The following is a 27,709-nucleotide window of genomic DNA, read 5'->3' on the forward strand; positions in this document are numbered from 1 at the left end:
AAGCCAATTCACCTTCCCAGAAAATGCAGGAAGGAAATTTTTGCCTGCCCCAACCACCCCCACCCCCACCTTTGTTTTTAGGGCAATCAGACTCATATCCCACATCATATTTGTCAATAAGACTTAGTAACATTGATTATAAAGCAGTGGGGGGATGATGATTTAGGATATATTTTGTATCTTCTTTCAGAAGAAGGTGGCAGGTGCACGTGACTCTAATTTACTTAGTGACTGCCTGTAAGTTTTGTAGCATCTGTATTAGGGGAGGGAAATTCTTGGTGGACAACAAATGCATATAGCAATGTTAGGTCTTGCAAACTTTGAGGCAGTCCATTGGATTGAAGAACATGAAATGGCTTTTGGGGGTGATTAGACAGTTTAAAAGATGTTAAGTGACTTCTGTGCAGTATTTGTGTGTACTTCGCCAGTTTTATTACGGTTTCTGGGAGACTGTTAATACTGTACTCTAATAATCAGGAGTGAGATTACGTGATTTATTCAGCCTGTGCTTTGGGCTCTCCATCAGTGGTCATGGGATGTACTTGTCCCCTCTCATTCCCCCAGTTGCTTCCTCATTTGACCCACAGTTTGGACCACATGCAGACAGTGGCTCTCAGGAGAGTGAAGCCAAGGGGCCTATATAAGAATCAAACCTGTATCTTTGGTGTCGAAGTCTCATGTTCCAGCAGTTCAGCTCACCAGCTAAAGTAATTGTATTTAATGAAATTTCTGGGGTGGAGCCAACAGCTTTATTCCAGGAAGAGGAAATAACAGTCAAGAAACCCCAAGAGGACATTAAGATAATGTTCTAATTTAAAATCAATTTTATTGATACTTTATAAATTATTATGGCATTTTACCCCGACCACGTAATACGTAATGCTGAAGCCTTGGAAACAAAACGTGAATGACTAAATATTGCAGTGCTATGTATTCTACTGCATGAAGGAAAAAAATACGTAGGACTTTTGTGTATTCTAAGTATTTTTAATTCATACAGCCCTAATGGAGGGCATGGTGTGTATTTCATTCATCTTTGTATTTTGTACTTAGTGGTATTCAGTAAATACTTGCTGAATGAGTCCATAAATGGACTAAGATTGTGTGGTGGTTTCCACATTGGCCAAAGAGGTATATATATAGATCTTCATGATGCTACAAACTGTGCACCACAACATGCATTTTCCTCTAGTCTTCCCTTCTAAGAAGGTATTCCTATTATCCTCATTTTACCTACTGGAGAAATGGAAGCTTGAAAAGGTTCACTCACTTGGCAAATGGTACAGCCCGGTCTTGAACCCAGGGCTGTTTGACTCAAGTACCCATAGCATGACCATTGTGGATACTGCCTCACTTCCTTAATTGTTCCACTGATTTAATGGGATTTTGGTCATCTGCAAAATAAGTTTATCTTGAACCGAGCTTCTTGTACAAGGAGAGAAGCAGAAAGGCAAAGACAGTAAAAGACCATTTTAAAGAACATGTTGTTCACAAAATGTTGTAGAAGGTGAAACATTTATTAAGAACAGACTCATTACTTTATATGGAGATTATATTAAATCTTGTTTTAACAAGGGCAGGCCTTCAGAAAGTCCTAGTCATTTTTGAAGGTGAATTTTGATTTATGTTAATTTGAAAAAAGCAAGTTCTGTGAGGGTTATATACAGATTGTGTTTTCAATGACTTCCTTAATTAAGCAGTTTATAAAAAATAAAAGTCTTACTGTAATGAGTAGTAAACTGACAACCAGTGACTGGCTCAGAGCCCTACCATTGTATAGGTTTTTCACCACCAGCATGCTATAAATTTAAGCTAATGTGCATAAATTTGCATGCACTATGAGTCAGTATGTAAGATGTGTGCATTTTGACCAAGTAATTTTCATTCTGATTTTTATATTTAATTTTTCCCATTTGAGGATTATTTTCTCCATCTCCCTTGGTTATTTCCTTATAAATGAGATAATAAATGTTGAAATGTTTTATTAGTAAAAAGGACTCTATGATCAGGGAATAGAAACATTTTGTGGGATACTGTATAATAAAATCTCAATCAGAAACGGCCTGGGATATAGTACTGTTACTTTGGTATAGAGGTTTGTTCACGATACCACCCTTACACTTCAGAACTTGTTGAAAGCGTTTCATAACCTGGGAATGCTCTGAGGTCTCATGACCGCAACTGACTCTGGGTGGCTAGGTTCGCAGGGCTTCTCCTGGAGGCCCTTCTACTTGGAAAGAGGGATGAGCTGAGTCCCTGCTGGTCTCGAGCAGCGCCAATGTCACCAGTATCCACTTCTGTTCTAGACAGTGATCTTTTGCAGAGGAAGTGATAATTGAGGACTTTGGTCATGGCATCGATAGTCAACAGGGCTCTGGGCCCGCCTTCTCCATCGTCCCCACACCCACTGCTATAAACAAACTCTCCCTGAATTGTCCCGGACCCAAACTAATTCCTGTCATGAAAGAACTACAGTTATGGTAGCAGTATATGCATCTTCTAAACCAGGCTGGTTTTAAAAGAAGGGAAACTTTGGACAACAGATGTAAAGTAGGGACAAGCCAGGACTTGCAGTCACCTTAGCCATATTTTCGTGGTGCCCTCTGCCCTGTCATTCTCCTCTTTATCTGTTTGAAAACGGATTCGCCCTTTGGTGCCAAGGAGATGGGGTGTTTGAAGGCCATAGCAGTTGAGCAGACAAACCATAACAAATGAGGTTTTTTTAGAATTTTTGATCATGGTTGTCCACTCGACCTTTTGCGTATTCTTTCTGGTGGGGACCTTGTAAGTGGGCAGGGACATCTGAGCACTGCACCTGTGCGAATAGAAAGCAGAATTAGCTTGATGTGCATTTGAAATTGACTTAGTCCATCATGGAGGTGGTATTTATAATCCTGCCTGCAGTATTGAACCAAAACCTTAATTGTTGAAAGGAGACGTGTTTTGCTTTATAGCGGCCTATTGAAACCCCATCATTATGGGCCATCTGAATATCTCTGCTGAAAGGCAGTGCCACCCAAATGCCTAAAATAGTCCTTACATAAAGCTTAAAAGAGAAGATCCACACTAGCTCTGTAGTAAATAGAGGGCAGCACTCAGTCACGGAGCTGAGGTGCTATTACTGGGACTGTGCCTCGTACTTTATGTGGCTTCTTTCACTTAGTCCTCAAAGCAGCCCAGCTGAGGGAGTGGGTGGGGTATTAACTACAGACTACAGACTGATGGAGACTGAGCAACATCCCCAAGGCTATGCAGCTATTAAATGGAAGACTGTAGACTCAAATCCAGGCAGTCTGACTCCAGAGAGAGGCTTGCCTGCTAGTAAAATCTGTGCTACCCGTTATTAAAATTAACTAATTATAACAATGCTACCTATTTTGGGATGGGGAATACTTTGTAGAACTCTTTCTCATGCAAAGTCATCTTTGATCTTGAGGTGGCTGAGGAGTCAAAGTATAGGGGCAGGGCCTCCCCTGTAGATTGCTGGAGGGCTTTGGTTACAGCATCAGTAAAGGGTCTTAGAGGACTCTGCGCCTGCTTCCTCCGTCCTCCCCGCCCCCACTGCCATAAACAACTCCCTGTGAATGTCCCTCCCCCAGACTAATTTATGTACTCAATGAAGTACATTTAAAGGAGCAGCTTTACGGCAGTCTTAGTTGATAGCGTAGGTCAAGTCCAGGTTGGATTTCAAACTAGGATCTAAAATTTTTCTCATTTTGAGATAGTATGGTATAATATTGGGAACAACTGACTTTAAAGCGTATCTTTTACTAACAAAGCAATTAGGATTTTCATATAATAAGACATTTTTATTACTTTTTTCTTGTTAAACCATTCACTTTTAAGGTATTTTGTCCTCACCAGATTTGGCCACTGCTTTCTGATTGTGACTCATTGTTCGTAACACATTTGATGGTATATTTATATGATCAAACTGTAATGAGAAAGATTTATGTTTAATGTTTCTAAATTTGGAGATTTATACAGAGTCATAATGCAAGCTGCAGTAAGTTTCTTATGTTGTAAATTAGAAAAATGTCTAACCTACCTAAGCTTTTAAAATAACAATAGAGAAATAAAAATAAGCTTTTCTTGTAAAAGTGTGACTTTGTCTTTATCAATATTTATTTAATTCCTCTGATTCACGTGCCCAGCAAAGATCCAAATGGCCTTCCAGTGGCAGAATGGTGGACTTGTAAGATTCATGATGAGAGTCTGTGCCAAGTCCAATTTGACTCTAGAGCAATTATGTTATTAGAACATTGCTGATTGCTCCAGTGCCTATTGTACAACTTAACCTTTAAATGCTAGTGATAATTAACTACTTTGTCATTCTACCAGGAACTTTCAACATCTGACTCTGTTCTACAGTAAAATTCACAAAATACTGCCGACAGCACCTGAAATAGCCAGTTTTTTATTTATTCATGTATGCCAATAAGTAACTATAAAGATGTAAGTAAAGCATTACCATTTATTATTAGTATTAACTTTTAAAAAAGTATTTTTTTCATTGTTCAGAAATCAGTTTTTCCTGTTAGACAGATTTAGAAATAATGTTCAGTATAGTATCAAGATCAAAAGGCTCAGATAGTTGTTAATCGTGCACACGTGCACTCAGTTTATCTTTTTGTAAAACACCAAATTAGTAGGATGAAGGCATGTAGAAGAAGGTAAAGGAGTCGGTAAAGAAGGGGCAGAGCTGCCATATTGCCAGTGCCCTTGCCCCAGAAACCCAGAGACTCGAGTGGGGACTGACCTTGTCAACAAACAGCTATAAATTGATGGAGAGTGTTGCATTCATTGGGTGAACAGAATGTTAAAGGAACAAAGAGAGATGAGTGATTTATTCTGCCTGACACTGTCTGAGGGAGCTTTGAAAGGTGACGTTAGCTGGTTCTCAAGAATGAGGAAGATTTCAAAAGGGAGATACTGAGGGAAAGGGTAACCGAGGGAAAAAGGCTACTGATGCAATGAAAGTAGATGGAGCACTGGGGAGCCGCAAGCCCATAGCTCTGATGTAAGGCGAGGGCCCTGGATTGGGGCAGGAAGTGAAGGGCTTTGGAAATCAGCTATACTCAGAAGTTTGGACTTTTTTTTCCTATGGATGGTGGGAAACCTTTTTGTCATTTTAAAGGAAGGATGAATCTCTGGGAAATGAATCCCAGAAATGTGGAGGATAGAGACCGGAGAGAAGAAAAACTAGATACAGGGTTCTGGCATTAAATACGGCAGGTAGTGACTCACAGAGGATGTGTGTATACATGATTCCAATGGAGTAATGGTCAGAAAAATGTGATTGCATTGGGTCATGGTGTGAAAGCAAAGCAGAGAAGCGTTGAACCGAGTCCTGTGGCCTGGGAATGAGAATTGGAACTCAGTGGAGATCTGGGAAAGTCAAGAGAAGTCCACTTTTTAAAATCATTTGGCTTCTGATGTTTAGTTTCAGTCTTTCGCCTTAATGAATAATGCCTGCCATTCAAACCTGAAAGTGAATGTTCGATAGTTGCAGGGTTGGTGCATACGGGTGGAGTCATCTTATAAAATCTTGAGAGGGACTGACACAGGAAGGAGAGTTTAGAGCTCTCCAGCCCTTGTGAGTGGGAACCCGCTCACTGAGCCTTCTCGTCCTCCTCCCCCTCCAAGCTCCCGCCCTGCGCCCCTGCCTTTGGAGCCCGTGGTAAAGTTGCCATCACCACAGCTGACCACTAGGGGAGTGATCTCTTGGTAGCGATACTAACCAAGGCATGGAAAAAGTCTACTGGTTTTCGTCTAACAACAGGCTTTGAAAGTTTAGTCACAAAAGAGAGTGTGTCATTATTGATTCAGTGGCAGTAAAACAGAAATATAGAGCCCAAAGTTCTGGATATCACACTGCCTTCCATAGTTACTTACAAGGCTCTTGTAAATTTTGTGCATCTTTATGAATGTTAATTATTGCTAACAGACTACATAAAGGGGAAAAAGTACACGGAGTTAATTTTATATAAAGTAAATGACGTATATAAAGAGTTAAGTTATAAATGAGGAAGAACTTTACTGAACAGTTTTCTGAATTGATTTGGATGCCAGGCAAAGAGTGGTGGTGATTCTTTGTTCTTCGCAGGACTTTTTTTTTCCTTTTTTCCAAGTTTTCTTTCCTCTGCCCTCCAAGAGCAGCGTTTTCTCACCCCGACTGGGCTAATTTAGTCCTGGGGGGTCCTGCCCCAGCGCCCTGCTGGGGCCTTGGCTCCTTGGGCCTTTGCAGTCCTCCCTCAGCAAGTCAGCCCTGCTCTCAGTCCTGCCCCCTCTCTTACACCTCACCTTTATTTGGAGCTTCTGTTTGGTCTGTCTGGGACTGAGTCATCAGCCAGTTTTAAGGGCAGTTCCAGTGTTTATCAATGCTTTCTTTGCTTAAAACCATGGATGAAGAAGTAGTCATACCATCTACTTGTGGCCAGTAACCACCTGTCCCTAATGGCAGACAGACTCGTTCTCTGTGCTTCAGACCTTGTCAGCGGTGTTTGTTTCCTGTGTGTGGTGCTCCTCCAGTTGAGAACTCTCAGGAGTGGCCTGAGCCCATACAGATTGCCCGCAGTGTGATCCCCAGAGGGAGGGACCATCTTTCTCCATTCCCTGTCCTAGTGGGGTTCCTGGATTTCCAGAAATTAAAAAGAGAGCAGGATCATGAAAACTCTAGCAGTGAGAAGAGGAATGAAGTGCATTTTTGCAGGTGTCGTTGTGTTGTTGTTGTTTTACCTGCCATCCTCTTCTCCCAGGCCCTCAGTTTTCGAGACTAAGCAAAATTCTGTAAATATGACCTTTGTGTCACATGATCACCATATCTGGGTGCTTAAATCCCCAAAGAGTACCTCACCTTTTTTTAAATTGAAGAATTGCTAATTATCTCTCAGGCCAGACTCTATTCAGTTTCTCTGTAGAGGCTTCAAATCCTGGCTTCCCATTAGCCAGCAGATTTGGAGGTAAAAAAAAAGCCAGTCTTTTCTTCCTCCTCTTTCTCTTGTGTCTGCTTCCTTTCTCAACATGGTATAAACTTCTCCTTTAGACCAAAACCCCCTCTGCCTTTTGCGTTTGCTCTATTCCGTCTCCCTTTTTATTCCTTGACTCCCTTTGTCCTGTCTCTACTCTGTCCTGTTCTTTCCTTTTCCCCCTTTTCTTTTTCTCCTGTTTTTCTCTCTGTACCTCTGTTCTCTTTCACCTTGCCCCCCTCTCCTGTCTTCTTTAACATCTCTGAAGTGTGTACCAGTGAACGAAAAGGAAATACAGCCTCATGTGATTTAAAAAAAAAATCGCATCGTTAAATGGCTGACCGTTTCTCAACCCCACTTGCCTTTCTCATTCCAGAGCTCTTCAGTCTCCCCGTCAGCCAGCTTCCGAGGAGCTGAGAAGCACAGAAACTCCACAGACTACTCCTCTGACAGCAAAAAGCAGAAAACCGAGGAAAAGGAGATCACAGCTCGTTATGTATGTTCACTCACCTTTGCTTCCGGGGAGGCCGTTGACATTACTTTCTCATTAGCAGCTTTTTACCCTCTTACTATGACCAGCCAAAACTAGAACTTAAGACAATAAATCCAAGGAGAGAAAAGTAGTTATTGCAGTTCTAGCTGTGTCTCAATTGGCTGAAGCCTGTGTATGTGTGGTGAGTGCACGTGTCTATGTGAGCCAGGAAACGGTGCTTTGTCTGGCTCCGATAGAAGACCTGGGCCTTCTGTATTACTTCTGTGGATGTACTTGCTTCCCTCTGTAAGTTTCAGGGGGGGTCGGATTTTTTGTGGTCTGCTAGAAACGTTAAGGAAAATTGTAAAATCATAGAAAACCTGTTAAAATGTCTACATGGCCTCCCATGCTGAGGAATGTAGCCAGTTGCGTGGAATATAAGTTACAGAGACATCCAGATGTGTCCCAAGCATGGGTTGAAGCTCATTTTCCTTCAGTGGCTAGTTCTGCAGGTCACTCAGTGAAGGGAGCAAGCTGGACAGGGTTCCCTGGTGTGGAGGCGAGCAGGCTCTGCTCTGCTTCCCACGGGGGGCCCTACAAGACTGCAGGCCTCGAAAAAGCTGAAATCTTGACTTTTCATGTGAAACCTCTCAACTTTTAAATTGTGGTTACTTATCCAGTTTTTTAAAAAACCCTGCTAGAACAAATCCTGGCCATCTGTAGGCTGGATTATGTAGCCTTGGCGTGCTAGTTTGCAGCTGATACACTAGAGGAGCAAGGAAGCCATAAGATGGAATCATCACATTACCTACCTCATAACATCATCATATGAGGATTAAGGAACACAGTACATTGTAGAGTGTTTTTAGCACTGTTTGGTGCAGTTCATTTTTATAAAACGTGGAGACTTAGCTAGGGTAAATCTGGCTGCTTTTTTTTTTTTTTTTTTTTTTTTTTTGCTGGGGGAGGAGATAATGCTTCTCAATTGTCAATGCAGGACAGCGATGGTGAGAAGAGTGATGACAACTTGGTGGTTGACGTTTCCAATGAGGTATGTTTGTGGCTCATTTAACTTCCTGCCCTTACCCAGTTTTAACAGTGACTAGTGTCCAAACAATTAGTGTCCACAATGTTTTCTTAATTTCTAAAGGGACCTACATTTTATCTCCCTGAAAAATTTATGTATTAATGATCCTTTTTAAATTGCTCTTGTTTTCTATGAAGTGCAAGTGTGTTTTGTTACCACCATAAATGCACACCAGACATCTGTGGTCAGCCTACACGTCTCATTGACAAGTGACTTGCAGATCTGTAGAGTTTTGATTTTTTTTTCTGTTTTAAAGAAATACTATAAATATTGTAGTATTTTCATTGACCTCGATACTGAACATTTTCTTCAGCAATTCGATGAGTCTCACTATCTATTCCAGAACATTTTTCACTTCTAAGCTATTGAAGACTTTCAGCTAGAAACGTCCACACCAAGTACTCTGGCATTGTGCGTGCACTGTGCTGCGTTTAATACCCTCGGTGTTCCTTTGTAGGATCCTTCTTCCCCTCGAGGGAGCCCAGCACATTCCCCGAGAGAGAACGGCCTGGACAAGACACGTCTGCTCAAGAAAGACGCCCCAATCAGTCCAGCCTCAATCGCATCCTCCAGCAGTACTCCTTCCTCCAAATCCAAAGAACTTAGCCTTGTAAGCAGTTTGTCACCATCCTTCTTAAGTGTTTCCTGTTTCAGGATGGTTAGGTTTAATTATTTTTAAAATTTGGTATTTTCCTATAGGACTTTTATTTCCAAATATATGTGTATATTCAGTATTCAAGTTTAATTGACAAATGTAGTTTGGGAACAGAATGGGTTCACTGACTTGTCGATGATGGATGTTTGTTTTATGAGTCTTTTTACAAGGATAGGGGAGGGATATGGGGAAATTGAGTGAAATGTGTCTCAGCGAAGATGAAGAAATACACACTGGGGTTACAGAGATGGTTTTGTCACCTGTGGTTTATGGTAAATTTAGTTTTTGACTTGGATATGATTTTGTTTGAATTACCAAGCTGTATATGACTGCAGTAATTTTCCCTTGCTATCTAGAAAGTAATCTGTCATTTATAAAAGTCTACCTTGACTCACACCACAAATCACAAATGCGAAAATGAAACTGCAAGTCAGGGTAATCTTTCCTATACCCCCTTCTTCTGTGACTGTGTAGTTAATTGCATTTTTATGTCATGTGTCTTCCTTTTTCCTCACCAGTTATTTCCTTGTAACATAACATTTTTTTAAAAAATTCAGTTTCAAGTAACCTTTTGAATCCATAGCTAAAGGAAAGGAAATTCCTCAATTTGTCTGCAAATTAGGGGGATGTATCTGGCACAGGGCTGGATGAAGGTTTTTTTGGTTACTTTCTCTCAGCCTTCTGGTCTTCTTGTAATGGCACCTCTGTGCTGATCTCTGTGATGATTCAGGCTTGGATCTTTTTTAATGGGACCTGTTAACCAGAGAGCCTCTTATAACACGAACAGTACACCAGGAACCCAATGGAAACCACTCAGTCTTAAATCAAAGCAGCCAGCAAGTGACTGGTCACATCAGGACATCACGATTTGTCAGCCTCTGTCTGACTCAGACCAGTTTCCTGGAAATGGTCTCCTCTGCCCCAAATTCAGCTTCGATTTATGTTCTCTCTTGGTTTTGTGGTCTCAGGGAACTCTTGTTTCTTTGTTAGCTTCTTTAAACTAATGAAAATAAAGGCCAAGCTGAAGAATCTTTTCCATTTCTTTTTCCTTTCCTTCACCTTTTAAAATATTTAACATCATTGTTAAAACTGTGTTCTAATTACCAATGTATTCATTACATCTCTTGTTAGAATGAAAAATCTACCACTCCTGTGTCCAAGTCCAATACCCCTACTCCCCGCACTGATGCTCCCACCCCAGGCAGTAATTCCACTCCCGGACTGAGGCCTGTCCCCGGAAAACCACCAGGAGTTGACCCCTTGGGTTCGTAAGCAAAAAGTTTCTCTACACATTTATGCTTTTTGTTTTTAAAGAAATTAAAGAGTGCAATACATGGAAAGGATTAATGACCAGCATTGAGTAAATGGCTGTTAAGAGTTATTTAATCTGAACCAAGTGCCTGGCACTTAGATCTGACACATAGTGGGTGTTCAGTAAAGCAAGGTGAATGCGTGAACCTTGATGAAGGCTTGAGTGACTTTTGAGAATGTTAAAATCAGCTTATATAAATTATGGATTCTATTTTTTAACTCATAAAAGAACGTCTTACTTATTCTTTTCCTGTGTCCTTGGTTTTTCTCCTTCCTTCTGTTTTGGTCTGTAGCCTCAAGCCTGAGGACCCCCATGGCAGTACCCTGTCCGTATCCAGCCCCGTTTGGCATCGTGCCCCACGCCGGAATGAATGGGGAGCTGACCAGCCCCGGGGCGGCCTACGCGGGGCTGCACAACATCTCCCCGCAGATGAGTGCGGCCGCGGCTGCCGCGGCTGCGGCTGCCGCCTACGGCAGGTCCCCGGTGGTACGTCTGTGGGCTCTTACAGAATACAAGTGTTTCAGGGCTCAGACGATTGGCATACATATTTTTTTTAAGGTAGTTGATATATATAATTTGAGTATTTATCCGAGGAACCTGTACGTATTTACAAATTAAACGACGTGCAATTATATTGTGAGATTTATTTTCTTTGTAAGGTGAGGGAATTTTTAAATTTTATATTCCTTTTTTAAAAAAAATTAAACCTACAGAAGTAGAACAAATAATATAATAAATATAACAAATCCTTTACTTCCATCATGAACTTTGATAATTCTAATTTTTTGTGTGTATGTGTTCCAGCCCCAAATATGTTACCATTAAATCATAAACATCTTACCATTTCATAAATAATTACTTCAGTATGTATCACTAACATCTCATTTTTAGAAGATCTATTTTCTTAGAATTTAGAAAGATACTGAATAGGAGGAAGTGAGTTAATATAACTACGTTTGTTTTCATTGTTTTGCTTGGGAAAAATTTTAGGTTGGATTTGATCCACACCATCACATGCGTGTGCCAGCAATACCTCCAAACCTGACAGGCATTCCAGGAGGAAAACCGTGAGTACCCACCTCAGTGCCCCGTGCTCACTGTGTGTCTGGGCTCTCCCTGCCCCTTTAGACTGAGCACTGCCAGACAATGTTGGCAAGTTCTTGTGACTTGCGTTTTGTTTCCTTGCGAAGTATTTTTCATTTTCTCTTAGCACAAGAAGAAAGGTAATGAGGTGGGGTTTTGTATTTTCAGTTTAAAATCTTGAGCCTCTAATATGGAAATGTATACTGCTGAGGCATCACCAGCAGTCAGGTCTTCTCTACATCCGATGTCAAGGCAATTCTTTTGTTGCCTAGAAAAAAAAGAAAAAAGTCTTTATGTGCAAACCCAGATGCTCAAAATTTGAACAAGTTAGGAAAAGACGTGCCAAACTTCAAAGGCTGAGAAGAAAGAAGTGTGGTCTTATGCTTGATTGTGTTTCTGGAAAAGGTGGCTTGCTCAAAAGGTTGGCTTCTTGTCCTGTGAGCTGGGTATTTGGAGTCTCTGTGTTCAGTCCCCACGAGCTATGAAGGTAAAACATACATGTCAGTTGTTCCAGCCTTTTCTAGTGCATCCTAATCTCTCACCATGTGTCACTCCGCATCCTTCATTTCAATGCAGTGCACCTTTTTATTACTACCTGTGCACAGTTGTCTTTGTTCTTTGGCTTCCTCTTCACAGTTGGCATTCACAAGATCTGCTTGTCCAGCGAGTGACTGAATGAAAGCATGCAGCCATCTTTCCCTTCCCTGACCTCCCATTGCTGACTTATTCACTGCTGAATACCCAAGCACTTGCTTGTCACCCTGTTCTTTCCCCCCATGCTACCTGCCCCACAGTGTTAATCATGCCTGACATTTCTTTCACTTTCCACCTAATGCATCATATTCTTGGTTCTTCCTTCTGTAACGTCTGTACAGACTCTACCCTAAACTTCCCTGTTGCATCAAACACAGTGCTGGCTCCATAGCCAAGTTGCTTTGTAAATATTTGACTGATTAATAAGGGAGACAAGGCAAATTAGACTTTGAGTTCCTTGAGAGTTGAAGGTATAAATATCAATTACCATAAAATTCTGTGTACTTGTGTGTGTTCTGCAAATAGTTGTTGACTGACTGACAAGTCTTGTTGACCAAGGACCCTGATGTGTTTGAAGGTGAAAGTTTGGTCTATTTCAAGCAGTGACCAAATAACAAGGTCATAAGATTAATCAAATAACTGAATACGTACCAGTTGTATATGAATGTGGGGATGGAGAGGTTCCTGGAGGGAAGTGGTACTGTCCCTGTTTTAGGTGCTGTGTGGTTCCCACTTGTGGACTGGCAGCTGCACCCATGACTATAGTGTAGCCACCACCAGATGAGGTGGTGCTTCTCTGCTGCTGCCCACAGGTCACGGAGGGTGAGAGTGTGTTAGGTGTATCTGAGGAAGCAAGCATAGTCTTGGCTTGGGGGTTTGAGCCAGTTGAACCAGTGTAGAATCACTGCTGGTCTGATTCAGGAGGTACTTCTGAGCCTTGAGCTGGGCTTCCTTCCTTCCCCCAGGCTCAACACTCAGTGTTATAAAACTGAGATCCTTTTAGGAGGGTGGATGGGTTGGAGGATGGTTGAGAATTTTTGTTCCTGGAGTGATGGAGTCATACCTAACACAATTGGCAAGTGACATCAGCAATCCCAAAGAGAGCACGGTGTGTTCAACAGAGTATGAATTCCAGATTGTGACAGATCCAGGTTTGAATTCTGAATCTGCCTGTTGACACTGGGAAGAGAGTGACTTTATGCCTAGTTTCTTAACTTCCTGAGCTTCAGTTGGCTCATCTTTAAGACAGGGCTGGCACCTCCCTGACAAAGAGGCCATGAGGATGAGATAAGATAATATAGTATGAGTTTAGTACAGTGTTTGGTATATAGCAGCTATTCAGTCAACTGCAGCGTCATTTCCCCTTGAGCTTTGCCCGGGTGATTATCGGTTTTTCAGTTGCTTATGTAATAAAACGTCGTGAGGGGCAGAGATGGCCCAAGAAGATTAGATTGAGTAAATGAGACTCCCTGTTCCTGTCATTGATATGTCTTTAACAGGGCACCAGGATGTAAATTCACACTCACTTACGCATATAGCAAGAAATACTTACAGACTTTTGCAGAAGAAGTGATTGTAACGATTATGTGGCTCTCCAGATCATTAGATATAGAGCTTTGAAACTTTGCCTTGTGCATGTTTTTCAAAAGAAAAACTATTTTTTGTGCTAGAACATAAAACATAAGTCACCTAAAAGCCTCTCATCACACACACAAAGTAACTGCCTTTCTCCAGAAAGACTTAAAACAGTTGTGCATCTGTGTCCTAATTATTTTTGCAGTGTAATTGCTAGATACTATCAAAAATTATAATTAAATGCATGTTCCAAATTAATGAATAAAATAGCATTTATGTGATAATTCATATTGGGTCCTTTTACTTATTCTGGTGAATTAGCAAAGGTTCCACTCAGTAAGTTACTGGAATGACAACATAGTTTAATTTCAACATAAGCCAAAAGTGGGCTTTTCCCTTCACCTGCTACTTAAATGAGGCTTCTATAAATAGTGTAAAACTATTCGATTAAAACCATTGCACTAATTACATTATGGGAAATGGCATGTGAATTCAGCCGTACCAAAAGATCTCAGGTTTATGGGTTTTAGGCTGCTCACAATTTAGAAATTCTTCTCTTTGTTGTATTTGTTTTTATAAAGCAAGACTGTGCATAATAGGAACCATTCCTGACGCACAGTAAAGCCCCGAGTACTTGTCGGCCGGCTCACCTGCTAATGGGTTCATATGCTATTTGAACCTAGTTTTCTATCCTCCTTCATGAAGTACAACAGCCAGACCTTTAACTGTGGATTCAAGGTCTAGTTCCGTCTCGTGAGACACTGGAAACTTGGGGAAGGTGTTGTGAAGCATGACACTGATGAGCGTGCCGTCACGCAACGGGGCCTCTTAGGGAAGTGAGGTAGAGGTGGGACGGCCAGGAACCCTCTGAAATATGCTGGCTTTTCATTGACAGATGATGATCCAAAGAAGATAGCAACATGAATAACATATTTTAAAAACAGGTGTCTGGGTTGTTTGGATTATGGTTCGGTCAGAAAGTCCAAACTTCCATTCTCTTCACCATCTCCCTTGGAGACCACTCTCAGCTCTCAGTAGCTTCACCTGCTGTCTGCGCGCGCGTGCGTGTATGTGTTGGGAGAATTCAGGTTACTGTGTTTCTCTGGGTTCCCGTACCTGCTCCTTCCAGCCCTGCATTTTTAGTTATTTGCTGGACATCTCAGCTAGATATCTTGAGTGTGTATTACTTGCACTACAAATCTGTCATATTGACAAAGTGCTTCCCCAGACTGGATCTTCCTCCCAATTTGCCCATTTTTCAGTAACTACAAGTACTCTGTTCCTTGTTCCCTGAGCTTAGAAACTCAATTATCAGCTCTTTGCTCACATCTCATTAAGTCCTACAGAATTTATATCCACTGTTACTTGCAGTGTGTTGTCCTTTTCCTTGCCTAGTTCAGGTCCCCCATCGCCTCCCACCTAGATTATTGGAATAGTTGTCTCTTATTCCTCCTATCCATTGTACTTCTTGCTGCCAGATTTATTCCGTGAATGACTTTGCCCTGATAATGTGCCTCCCACTCCTTCTCTCCCTAAAAGAAAACTCCTCAGTAAATTCTGTTTGTGAAATACTCCGGCTGGCCTTCTTTTATATATATATATAAAATAAATTTTTATATATAAAATTTTATATATATATTTTGTTTATATATATACTTTTATTTATATATATGTACACACATATATACACCAACACACATATATAAATATATATATATATATATAAAATTAGGCTGTGCTTGGGCCAGCTCCTTCAGCCACCTACTGTGTTGGGTCATTGTTAACTAAATGAATTTCTGGATTAAAACCACGCCAGGACTTTCATTTCACGTCATCCTTGTAGAACTGTTCCCACCACCTAGGATGGTTTTTCCGTCTTCCTCCCTGGTGAAATCCTTCCATTCCCTAGAACCCATTTGCAGTGCCATGTCCCTCATGAAACAAAAGCTCTGTTTTGCTTTCTGAACCACCACAGAGCTTCACACTTGCCCTCCTGCACCTGAGTTGGAGTCACTGCTGTACTTGTCTCCTCATGCTTCCTAGATGACAAGCCGCTGCTGGGCAAGGCCTGTGCCTTACTTGATTTTGTATCCTCAGCATGACGTCTGTGTCAGGATATGTGGATAAAGGGGTAGTGATCATTTAACTGGATAGAAAAAGAGTAGTTTTTCAAGCCTGGGTTTCTCTGCTTTCTAGAAAGTTTATCTTTCATCACACATTCCAGTACTCCTTGCTAGCTTCACACCGGAGAGTTTGTTGAAATCTAATAATAAGTATGTACTAGAGCTTTACTTTTTCTAGTCTTGACTGTCGTATTAATAGTAAACAGCGGGCTACATTATATCCTTAATGCAAGTAGGCTTTTGAAATTCTACTTAATAAGGGAGTTCCAGGAACATAGTAGGTGCTCATGGAGTGGTTGTTGTCGAGTTGAAGAATGTCATACTGAAAATCTCAAAAGAAATTGTGTGCCTGGTTTCTTAACTACTAAATTCTCAAGACTCTTTAAAAACCACTTAGTTATTCTAGCAGGGAGAGAAGGGATGTCTTTTCAAGTAGATTATCATTAAGAATGTATAGCACCATCTGTAAACTTGGAATAATCTTCCCTTTTCTTTCTTTAACATTGAGTCTTCATGACCTCTTAATTGCTAAATCAATTAGCCTTTGTCTCCATCATCATCCCTCAGAATCTCAGACTTTTGCTACGGGCATTACTGCCTTCCTCTCCACACCTGAACTGACAGCTGGCTCTCTCCCGAGGGGACCCCTCACCTGCAGCCCTCCAGGGGATGCCCTTTCCTTTGTTTCACATCAGCGGTCCTCAGAGCCAGGCTGATAAAGGCTGTGGTTGACACCCTCCCTGCCCCCTGCTCCATTCCAGTCTCTTCCAGAACTGTTCATTCTACCTCTTTATGAAAACCCATCCCCTTTCAGGCTTATGCCTTTGGACTCTCCCTCTTGCTCTACCTTGATGGGAGATTTCTCAATTAATTAAAGATTGACCCTTGCCTTGGAGTCTTCCTCCACTATGAGCCTGACGTCATCCTGGGTGTCACAGGTATTCACTAGGCCAGCCCCCCAGTAACCTCTTCTCAGGGCTTGGACCATCTGTTGAACTCCTGCCTTTCTTGACTTCAGTTACCTACTTGGAGACTCAGAGAGAAGACCTTGTCATCACCCTCACTGTGTCACCCCCAGAATCCACACATGCCATCCAGTACAGACTTCTCTGCCTCTGCCCAGCCAAAGAAATCTTTTGAATTGCAGATCGGTTCTCAGCTGTCTTGCTGTCTGTCAGGCCCTAGCTACCAGCTTCTCCCTTAGGTTAGTGCTCTGGCCCCCTGACTAGTTTGCCTTCTGCCATTCCACCACTTACAACCCATTCTTCACCCAGCAACCGGAACGACCCTTTGAAAACATTAACTGAATCATACCACTCCTGTACACAAGTCTCCAGCGACTTCCCATTCTGTGCAGAATAGTCACCCTCACTTCTCATCCAGCCTGTGAGGCCCTCCTCAGCACAGCGCTGCCCCTCGCCTCAGCCCGTCACTCTCCGCTCTGCACACTGGCCTTCTCACCTGATTCCTCTTCAAGGACTTCACGTTTGCTGTTCCTCTACCTGGCACATTCCCCTCCCTGGACACGCGAGCCTGGACCCTGCCTTCAGGTCTCAGCATGTCCGCCATCTCAGACCTCACTGGGCACCGTTAGTCTCTTCTGTCTGAGACAGAAGTGTGTGTGTGTGTGTGTGAGAGAGAGAGAGAGAGAGACAGACAGACAGACAGACAGAGGTGGCATTTACTGCCATCTGTGTGTGAGAGAGAGAGAGAGAGAGAGAGACAGACAGACAGACAGAGGTGGCATTTACTGCCATCTGAGGTTATTTCTTCATCTGCTTATATATTATCTCTTTTCCCTTCTAGGATGCAGGCTCTGGAGGATAGGGACTTGTCTATCTTGTTTACCTCTGGTACCTGACAGTGCCTGGCATACAATAGGCACTTAATACCTATTTTCTGACTGAATACATAGTAAGCACTCTGTCTCCCTCTGGCCTTCGATTTACTCTGGCTCCTCCTCCTCATACCACCTTCCTTTCTCTGCCAAGGTAGTTGACCCCAACTCTTTTACAATGCGGCCCCGGTGCCATTTTCCCTGTCATCACCCTGTCAGATTCCCAGAGTACGTGGCATGTCTGTTGTTCGTAACACTGACCACCTGACATTTTAATATTTATATATGTGGATATCTCACTAATGAATCAGCCCACCCACCACCTGCCCCCCGCCCCCCAGGCTGCACTTTTAGGAGAACAGGGGACATGTGGATTTTTTCTCTCTGTCGCACCCCCAGGTGCTTCGCACACTGAGATACCCACGAAATACGTGTTTGACCACGCTGCCCGCTTCCCACGCTGCCGTCTCTCCTGCAGTTCTCTGGCTGCTCTTGCTGCAGGTTCCCTGAATGTAGGCGTTTTCTTAAGTTCTGCATCTCAGCTACTCGCAGCATAATCTGCTCTAGGAGTATTCTTTCTGCTCTTTTAGCTTCGACTGTCACTTCTTTGTGGATGAGTACACACTGATCTCTCTATCCTGACCTCTCCTGAATCACCGTGCTCGACTTCCGGTTGGGCTCTTTGGGTTCTCACCTGCCCTCAAGTTGAAGAAAACTGAACCATTTACCTCCCCACACGTGTGCCCTTCTCTTGTGCTTCCCTGCCACCTTCACTAATGTATTGTACTCCACCTGGTCACCTGGGCTCCAAGCCTGAGAGCCCTCCCCAACATCACCCTCTCCCAGGCCACGCATCCAGCGTGTCTCCAAGTTCTATTGATCTGACCAAAGAGATAAATGTATTGTCTTCCTAGCGTCCCACCGCCCTCCCCCTCAGCAACCTGACTGACTGCTTTCCTTCCACTGCCCAGTTCTAACCCAGTCTCTGTGTAGTCTACAGAGTCCTCTACCTCCACTCTCTGGTCCCTGCATCTTCCACAGCCACGATGCTTGCTTCCTCCTTTCTGGAGACGTTCAGAATGTTGTTGATGATGTCCCCTCAGCAATGGGCTGAATTTTGATGAGTGTGGTTAGCCTGTAGCTTTTTGCATTAAGGAACCATAAACTGCTTTGAGTCTAACACTTCCCGAAAAGGTCCAAGCTTCTGTCCTTTGCATACCCACAAATGCTTCCCCTTGGTATGTCTTTTATAAACTCCCTCCTGTAAGCAGAGCACATTCTAAAGCTCCATGCCAAAGAAAGTGACGTCATTTCCAAAGTGGGAAATGGGCCCCGCTCCCTCCCACCCAGCACTGACATCTCCTCCTTCAGGAACCCAGCATGCATCATAACAGCCTCACTTGTTGTCTGTTCCCTGACTTCAGTATCTTAAAAACACATGTGTCTGTTGAGGGAAATGCTCTAACTTCAGTTGCATTTTAGAACCAAATGCTTTCACAACTGTAGGGTTTTCCCTAGAAATAAACTGGAGCTGGAGCTACTGAGGTGGGCCTCTGGGCCAGTCACACAGGAGGCTTTTTAAGGTTATAACTCCATCTGGAATTACTAGAATTTGTTACTGTCAAGTCTGATAGGACTTTATCCAGAATTTTTTTTTTTATTTTCAGTGGCTCATATGCGATTTCACCATCTAGGCCTAGAGACTCTTAATTCCTTAAAACTTGATAATTTTAGCTTACTGATTTCCGTTAGTAAGTCACTTGATTGGAGTGATGCAATCTATAGGCAAAATCTCATCATAGGCTTCTGAATCCCCTGAAGCAGAAAACAATGTAAGTTTGTAGAGTGCCCTGAAGGAGTAGTTACTCTACTGGGCATTGGCTGTCTTATAATTCTCTGAAAAGTGCATCTAAGGTTCAAAGAGGCTGCGTAACTACTGATGTCACACAGCAGCTAGTGAAAACTTGACCTGATATCTGACCATAGATTTAGCTCTGTGACTGAAGGTTATGCTCTCTCCACCATATTCAGTAAATTTGACTAATTTTGCAAATCATAAGCAATGCTGAAAATGTTTTATTTCTTATCTCATTACAGTGATCAGTTAATTAATATTTTTGACATTTCCCTTTTCCTGTCTTCTCTCCACTGTTTTAGAGCGTACTCCTTCCACGTCACTGCAGATGGTCAGATGCAGCCTGTCCCTTTCCCCCCCGACGCCCTCATCGGCCCCGGCATCCCCCGACACGCTCGCCAGATCAACACCCTGAACCACGGGGAGGTGGTGTGCGCCGTGACCATCAGCAACCCCACGAGACACGTGTACACGGGAGGGAAGGGCTGCGTCAAGGTCTGGGACATCAGCCACCCCGGCAACAAGAGCCCTGTCTCTCAGCTCGACTGTCTGGTGAGTGAACATGGATGAATGTGGCTTAAACCTTCATTCAGGAAAAGGGACCTGGATGTGCCGGCAGCACACAGTGTTGACCCCACGCGGGTAGTTGTCTTCAGTGCTGTGTGGTCTTTCACTTGGAGATTTAGAGCGCTGGTGAGGTGTGTCTTCTTTCACACTTACAGTAGACTTAGCCGGTTCTGCGTGTTTTCATTGACCCAGTCGGGTGCCTGGAAGCAGGCAGACCACTTGTTTTCCTATCTGATCAAGGAGTTTAAGAAAACCAGGAGCCCACAGTGGTTTCTGTGAGAGTGCACCCAAGTGTCATCATCTGTCACGTTGCAAGACAAGAGTAGCTTAATACTTCACATGGCAAACGTTAGACACCCGTTAGCTGTGTCATAGGTCCTTGAGTTATTTAGGAAATTTCAGTTTGATTTTCTTCCTTAGACCAGCAGTAGGATTTTTGCGGCAGCATGGCCCTAGGTCAGTTTAACGTAATTGCACAAGATCCCCATAACCTTGTGAGCTGGGAGGAAGCTGTTGTTTTCAGTCACTTAATTCTCCCTGATCAAGTCCTGCCTCCGGGTGATGCTGCTTAATCGACCCACCATATCCTTTAGCCACATACAGTGGGGCCAGGCGACAGAAAGGGACCGCAGGTCTCTCACTCGCTGGCACTTTCTTGGCAGCAGAAGCAGGGCCTTTCACCAGCTGGGTCGAGTATACCCGGTTCCCAGGCGTGGCCACCGCAGGACTGTGGGGGCTGCCGCGTCTGTGGGAGTCTGTGTGTGCAGTGACTTAGGCGGTGGTGGGAGTGGGCCTAGGTCTTTCCATTTTCATGCTAATTAAGATTAAATATCTCGGTACTAAATTTTGTAGATCAAGTTTAAGTACTTCCTTAATTTCATGTAATTTACTAGCATTAATCCACTTTATCATTGTCATAAGTGAAAATGGCTCATTAAAACCAGGAGGGAACACAATACTTTTATGGATTTCTGCTCTCATGTTAATGCTGTTTTCCTTTCCTCATGAGTAACCTCTTGATGGTTTTTGTCTCTGTAGAACAGGGATAACTACATTCGTTCCTGCCGATTGCTCCCTGATGGTCGCACCCTAATTGTGGGAGGGGAAGCCAGCACTCTGTCCATCTGGGACCTGGCGGCTCCCACCCCACGCATCAAGGCAGAGCTCACATCCTCGGCCCCCGCCTGCTACGCCCTGGCCATCAGCCCCGACTCCAAGGTCTGCTTCTCGTGCTGCAGCGACGGCAACATCGCCGTGTGGGACCTGCACAACCAGACGCTGGTGAGGTGGGTCTGCAGGTCCCTAACCAGGGCATCTGGGTTTACTGTGCTGTCCTCATGAGCCATGTGTCTTCTTAAAAAGATGAAATGTAATTATCTTACTAAAAATTGTTAAGAATAGGGCCATTTTAAGATACTGTAAAATCTTGTTTTCTGTACCATTCAAACTTTTTCAGATGGAGAGCTGTTTTCTTTTTTCTTCTTATTTTAAAATTATACTAAGCATCACCAATTCAGGGTTTTAAAATAGGAGGTCAGTGTTACATAGTTAATGCACATCAGGTACCCAGAACCTCATGAGCTCATTAGACATCTGTAATAGGCTGTCTGTGCTAACAAGCATCGTTATCAATAGACACTCGTTGAGAAGATTCACTCTGCAGGGCGCTATCCAGGGTACCGTGTGTATCTGACACATTCTTTCCTTCAACAAATAATCATCAAGGTCCTACCCTGGGCCCAGACATTGTGTTAGGTGCACCTCACCCTGCGTTGGTCTAGATGATCTGCAGTCCCACGTCTCAGGATGGATAGGCGTAACTGTCTCTTGAGAAGTGAGGTTGAGGTTGTATAGGATTGGCGTTGCCCTGCCAGGATTGTTGCAGCCCTTAAACACGTGTGTCTCCAGATGTCAGCACCTGAGGGAGCAGGAAGCAGGAGGTGTAAGCCGCTGAAGGGTATGAGGAGGTTGTCATCGAGCCCAGCTCCAAGTCCAGGGGGGCGGGAGGAGAATTGGCCTTTGCTGTCCGTCTGTAATATATTTTGCAGGATGAAGCTCTAGAAATGATTCCAAAAACAAAATAGTCATCACCTTTTTTCTTTTGGGTAAGACTCTTACAAGGAACTGCTTCTAAGCCTTCTCTCCCACCAGTGTCTTTTTTACATTTTTCCTGCTCCTGGGGCGGCCGGGTCACACTGAGATTTCTTCCACACCCCTTACTTGAGAGCCCAGCACCGCCACCCACCGTGGTGTTGCTCGCTGGCAGAATTTGTCCTCAGAGCTCTTAGAAGGGAAAAGGCTCCTTACATCCTCTTAAATTCTCTCCTTCCTTCGTATCATAGTGATAGAATGGGTCTCAGGTTAAATCTTTGATCAGTTCATATTCATGTAGCCATGTGTTTTCTTCTGTTTCAGGTGGAGATTTTTTTCCATCAGGTGTATCAATTGTGTTTTAGCATAAGAGTAATTTGAAGAGTACTTCCTGAGTGTTCAGAAATAAAAAGTGCAGGAGATTCAGCATCTCAAACTTTAATCCCTCTATGTATATGCTTTGTTATTACTTTGAATAATAGGAAATATAATAAGTTAGAAGGAAATTGAGCAATAAGGCCTGCAAGGAAATTGATGGCTGAGGAATTCTAAACTGAGTTCACCTAAAAACTAACCTGTCAAGGACTTTTCTCTGTTTTGACATCTTCAGGCAGTTCCAGGGCCACACAGACGGGGCCAGCTGCATTGACATTTCTAACGATGGCACCAAGCTCTGGACGGGTGGCTTGGACAACACGGTCCGGTCCTGGGACCTGCGCGAAGGGCGGCAGCTGCAGCAGCACGACTTCACCTCACAGGTGCGGGCTTGTGCACAGGACGCCTTAGAAGGCATGGCTTCCTGAAATAAATGAGAGGCAAGCGGGAATTCCAGGTCACTTCTGATTCTGGATTAGATAATTAAAAATTTTGTTTTCTATCAAAATACAACAGTATGTATTTTGTCAAAGAATTTTTAAAAATCTCACTTATAAGCTTTTAGCAAGTTTTTATTTCAATGGCCATTACTCTGTGAAATTTAAATTTCACATAATTGATTAGTAAGCTATATTAAGGAGATCTGTCTCATTACTTGGGACCACCCATTTGACTTTGATTTCTTCCTGTGCAATTCACATTATCTTGATTTCCTCCATAATTTAAATAGTATCCCCTGAAGAGGCAGTACCTCCCAGTTAAAGGAAGTGTGTCCTCAGTAGCCCCCATCACTGTTGCCTGTTTTAATTCTAGATCTTTTCTCTGGGCTACTGCCCAACCGGAGAGTGGCTGGCCGTGGGGATGGAGAACAGTAACGTGGAGGTGCTGCACGTCACCAAGCCTGACAAGTACCAGCTGCATCTCCACGAGAGCTGCGTGCTGTCGCTCAAGTTCGCCCACTGCGGTACGCCAGCCCCTTGTGTCCCTCAGCCAGGACCGCTCGCTCACCCGCCTTCCTGCTGACTCATTGCAAGTCGGAGCCTCTCCTTCGTTGATGTGTCCCTATTCAGCGTTATATTACTCCCTCACACATGCCCACTTCCCCAATGCCATGCAATTTTCTCGCATTTATCCATTTTATCCTTGTCATAAGTATAAATGATTCATTAAATTTAAGAGAGTGGGCTTTATTTTTCCTTAAAACTCTTATTTGTTGCAAATTAGACAAGTTTCCTGTGTACCATTTGATGTTCTACAAAGCAAATCTCAGGACCCTGACAAAGTAACAAACACTGCCTTTTTCGAAACCCTCTTCCTGTAGGCAAATGGTTTGTAAGCACGGGGAAGGACAACCTTCTGAACGCCTGGAGAACACCTTATGGGGCCAGTATATTCCAGGTAACACTTTGCTTGCTTGCCTTCACTCACTGTGTGCTCACTGCGTGGTTCTCTGCATTCTCACAGGTTAGTAATGCCACAGGTGTGTCCCACCTAGGCAGTGGGCGCTAGTGTCACTCCCACGGCTCAGAGAGGAAACCTGTGCCTGCGGGAGGCTAGGCTCGCAGCCGCAGCTGCGGAGCCGGGAGTCACATCTGCTGCTCTCTGAGCCCAGAGCCAGGGTGCTGTCTGTGCCCATTGCACTAACTGGCCCTTCGTGGTCCCTTTTTACCCAACGTCGTGGCATCTGTGACATTTATTCATTTATTTATTTTTGCATCATAGCTTTTAAAACCTTTGTGTTTAAAATTTGAGCATTTTGCTTACTCATTAGTATTATTTCTGACTTTTCCTCCCAAAAGAGTGCTAAGGAAAAGTCCAGTAAACCTTGATCGATTTTATAAACTTTTCGTCTTATTAACTCAGTGGTACTCTGTGTAGTTTGTGAAATTATTTGTAGGAAAACCACATTGTAGGCATGATACACATACACTCGCTTCTCCCTTTTGCTAGTATGTGAGAATTTCATAGGCCAGTTAAAGATTTCCTATTTAACCTTCTATATTTAGGATGTTATTATCGAGGTGGTGGTCTTTTCTTAGGAATAACATAACGGATCTGCAGTTTTCTTGACCAAGTGTTACTAAGTCATCATCAAGTAGATTAATTTAGTTGAATCTAAAACTGCTTCTATTGAGTGAGAGTACTGTGCAGGATAGTAAATAGGACAAAAATAGCTGATTCTTGTGGTCATGAAGTTGGTAATGCAGTGCAGTGTTTTTCATATAAGGATCACAATCTTTTAGGTGGTCCCCACCAGCACTTTTTTTAAGAAAAAATGAAACCAAAAATATTAGTGTGTCTTTTGTGGTAAGTGTGAATTTGATATCTCCTGTCTGCTGGTTTGTGCAGTAAAATGTGTTTATTACATGTTGTGATCAAAAAGTTTGAGAAACACTGGTAGTAGGTTAGCATCTGCGTGTCAAACATTTATTTTTTAACTGTTCAAAGTCCTGGGGTTTGTTCGTTTGTGTAGCGCAGTTTAGTTAAAAGTTAACTGGGAACCTGTGCAGTCGGTGTAGTTGGACATGGTATTTGGAACTCTTCACAGTGGTACATTTTTCTTTCTATTTTTTTTTCTTCCTAACTATTGAACCCTCCCCCACTTGCAAATTTATATTCTGTTTTTACACAGGAAAAAACTAGGCTTTATATTAAAAATATTTTTATATCCCCTATCTCAAAAAATGTAGTGTTTTCAGTGCCATTTCCCATTATTACCTCATCTGAACTCTGAAGCCACCCTCTGAGGTGGCACAGGTAAGATGTCTTTACCTCATTACCTTTTTAAGGAAACCGAGGCTCTGACAGGTTAAGTGACTAGTGTTCTGCAGCTCTATCTAAATCCAAACCATCTGAGTGATGTTGAGGGTTTTCATCCTAAGAACCCTCAGCTCTTAGCTGGAGACCAGGATTTGAAGTAGAGCCTTCTTTTTTCATCAGCAGAGGGGCTCGTACCACAGACCTGACCTACCTGGCACCCGGGGTCCCCTAGGAATGTACCTGGCCCCGCCGTTTTAAGGAAGCACTTTAAAGGGACTTAAGGGACTGCCTTTCCTCGCTCGGGCTTGTGGTCAGCGGCATGGGTTATGCTTCTGTTTGCTCCCAGTCCTCCAGCCCTGCCTCTCAGTATCGGTGGAGTTTTCTTTCGGTCTTTAACACATTTGTTTGTGTGCTTCTTTCCTAGTCCAAAGAATCCTCTTCGGTGCTTAGCTGTGACATTTCTGTGGATGACAAGTACATTGTCACTGGCTCTGGGGACAAGAAGGCCACGGTTTATGAAGTTATTTATTAAGGACAAATCTTCACGCGAGCTGGACTCCTCCTCCTTGTAGCACTTTGTTCTGTCATCCTTTTGTTCTCCCGCATCTAAAACCAAGGATTTCAGATCCTCACTGCAGTTGTGGAGTTCAGCCCCACCCCACCCCCCACTTCCCTGCTACTGAATTGTGAATACTCATTAAGAACCTGTGATACCAAATCTTCAGCTGTCTACTTGGAAGAACATGGAATAACCATACTTAACAGTGAAAGGAATCTTTAATTATGTATTATATCTGTAATATATTTATTTTGTTTAAAGAAGGCTTTCTAACAATGACTGACTAAATAAAGCTGTCTGCTCCTGCATTGATAATGAAGATGCGTTGTATTTGATACCCCTCCCCCCCTTTTGTCAAAGGAGGGGAAAGGAAGGTTTAAAATAACTGATTAAAAATGTCACTAAATGTAGACTAATGACTGTATAGAGATGTGAAATGTATAATTACACATGGAAGCAATATGTTGCTGTGTTGTTAGATTTTCTTGTTTTCGTTTTCTACTTATTTTAAGGATGTTTGGAACTTTGAACAATTAGAACGTGACAGACCATGTCATACTCATTTGAGTCTATTTGGACAACCTTAACCGAAATATCTGTAGCTTTAGATTATATTCGATAAAAGTAATTAGACTTTTTTTTCCTTTTTTTGACTTGTTGAGAAGTGTCTTTGTAATATGTTTTTAATTCATTTTTTTATTGTATTATAGACAGATGAACAAATTAAATTTGGCCTCAAAGAGAGAACTTAATCCCTCCTGGATATTTTTGCCACATTTCTTTGCAAAGGGAGATGTATATCTTTGGGCGGTTTTGTCATTATGAGGAATTATGGGCTATTTTTTGGCGTGTTCTTTGGGAACTGCACAGATTCAGGGGAGGATTCCCCTCACTGTGCAAGTCAAGTCTTTTACAAGATAAAGACCAGCAGAGGAGAATTTGCAGGGAGCTCCCTCTGAAAATCAGAAAGAATGGACTCTCACCTGGGGTGAGGACCCGCTTTCTTCATCCCCCTTCTTTCCATGTCTTAGTTGGATGTCCCTGAAATGGACACAGGCTGTGCCACTGTGCCAGAAACATTGTGTTATCTTTTATGTTGTTGTTGTTGCTGTTAAACTATGATATGTGACTCCTTTTTTTTATTATTATTATTTTTTGTTTGAATGCTTTAAAAAATCTTTTAAGTCTGTGGATCTGCTGATGTACAGTGCCTTTGCTGCTATGGATCAAAATCAAGAGAACTGTGTAGATAAACTTTATTGTGTAAGTAGAAAATTACTTAATTTCATACTAGAAATGGATGGACGCTGCAAGTTGACATGGACTGTCCGTTGCCGTTCCTAATGTGGTAGCAGAAGAAACAAATGGTGTCTTAAGTGCTTAGTGTTTGATGTCATTAACAGTTTCGTAAAACTCTACAGTGTAGAAAGATTTTGATACTAAACTGTGCATTGTACATAGTTCTAATGCATTGTATTGACCACCAGTACTTCTATAATGGTAGATTGTTTGTGCATTCAGACTTTTAAGCATTAAACATAAATAACTTCTAGTATGCTTATTTCTAATTCTTTGTTTTGCTGGCTTTATTTTTTTTATCTTTGACCATGCCATCCTATATATTAAAAATTACTCATTTCATTCACGGGAGATTGTGTTAAAAGTCACGTGAACTTTTTCACTGTTGCTATTTAAATTTTGTTTTTATTTTCACTGGAGAAGAGCTAGAAGGGAGAGTGGATAGAGGTTATCAATGACAGTTTACTGCCAAATATTCATTGAGTGCCTCTTCACTTTGTAAAAATACCATCTATCCAAAAGTTGTGTTACTCAAAGCCTTGAGGCTTTGGAGCTGT

General features: G+C 42.6%; 1 protein-coding gene across 6 annotated transcripts in view; it reads left to right on the forward strand.

Annotated features, from left to right (window-relative positions):
* TLE4 (TLE family member 4, transcriptional corepressor) overlaps positions 1–27,405 on the forward strand; it is a 137,898-nt gene extending 110,493 nt beyond the window's left edge. For all 6 annotated transcript variants that reach the window (XM_074361739.1, XM_074361740.1, XM_074361743.1 and 3 more), the window contains 12 exons: positions 7,345–7,464; positions 8,438–8,491; positions 8,985–9,137; positions 10,314–10,446; positions 10,787–10,980; positions 11,485–11,561; positions 19,804–20,053; positions 21,107–21,354; positions 22,770–22,917; positions 23,348–23,498; positions 23,856–23,932; positions 25,719–27,405. In XM_074361739.1, coding sequence (XP_074217840.1) covers positions 7,345–7,464; positions 8,438–8,491; positions 8,985–9,137; positions 10,314–10,446; positions 10,787–10,980; positions 11,485–11,561; positions 19,804–20,053; positions 21,107–21,354; positions 22,770–22,917; positions 23,348–23,498; positions 23,856–23,932; positions 25,719–25,826 — 1,713 coding nt within the window. In that variant the 3' untranslated portion in view covers positions 25,827–27,405. The remainder of the gene's footprint in view (positions 1–7,344; positions 7,465–8,437; positions 8,492–8,984; positions 9,138–10,313; positions 10,447–10,786; positions 10,981–11,484; positions 11,562–19,803; positions 20,054–21,106; positions 21,355–22,769; positions 22,918–23,347; positions 23,499–23,855; positions 23,933–25,718) is intronic.
* The last annotated feature ends 304 nt before the right edge of the window (positions 27,406–27,709 follow it).

The sequence above is a fragment of the Camelus bactrianus genome, chromosome 4, assembly GCF_048773025.1.
Source record: "Camelus bactrianus isolate YW-2024 breed Bactrian camel chromosome 4, ASM4877302v1, whole genome shotgun sequence".
Classification (NCBI taxonomy): domain Eukaryota; kingdom Metazoa; phylum Chordata; class Mammalia; order Artiodactyla; family Camelidae; genus Camelus; species Camelus bactrianus.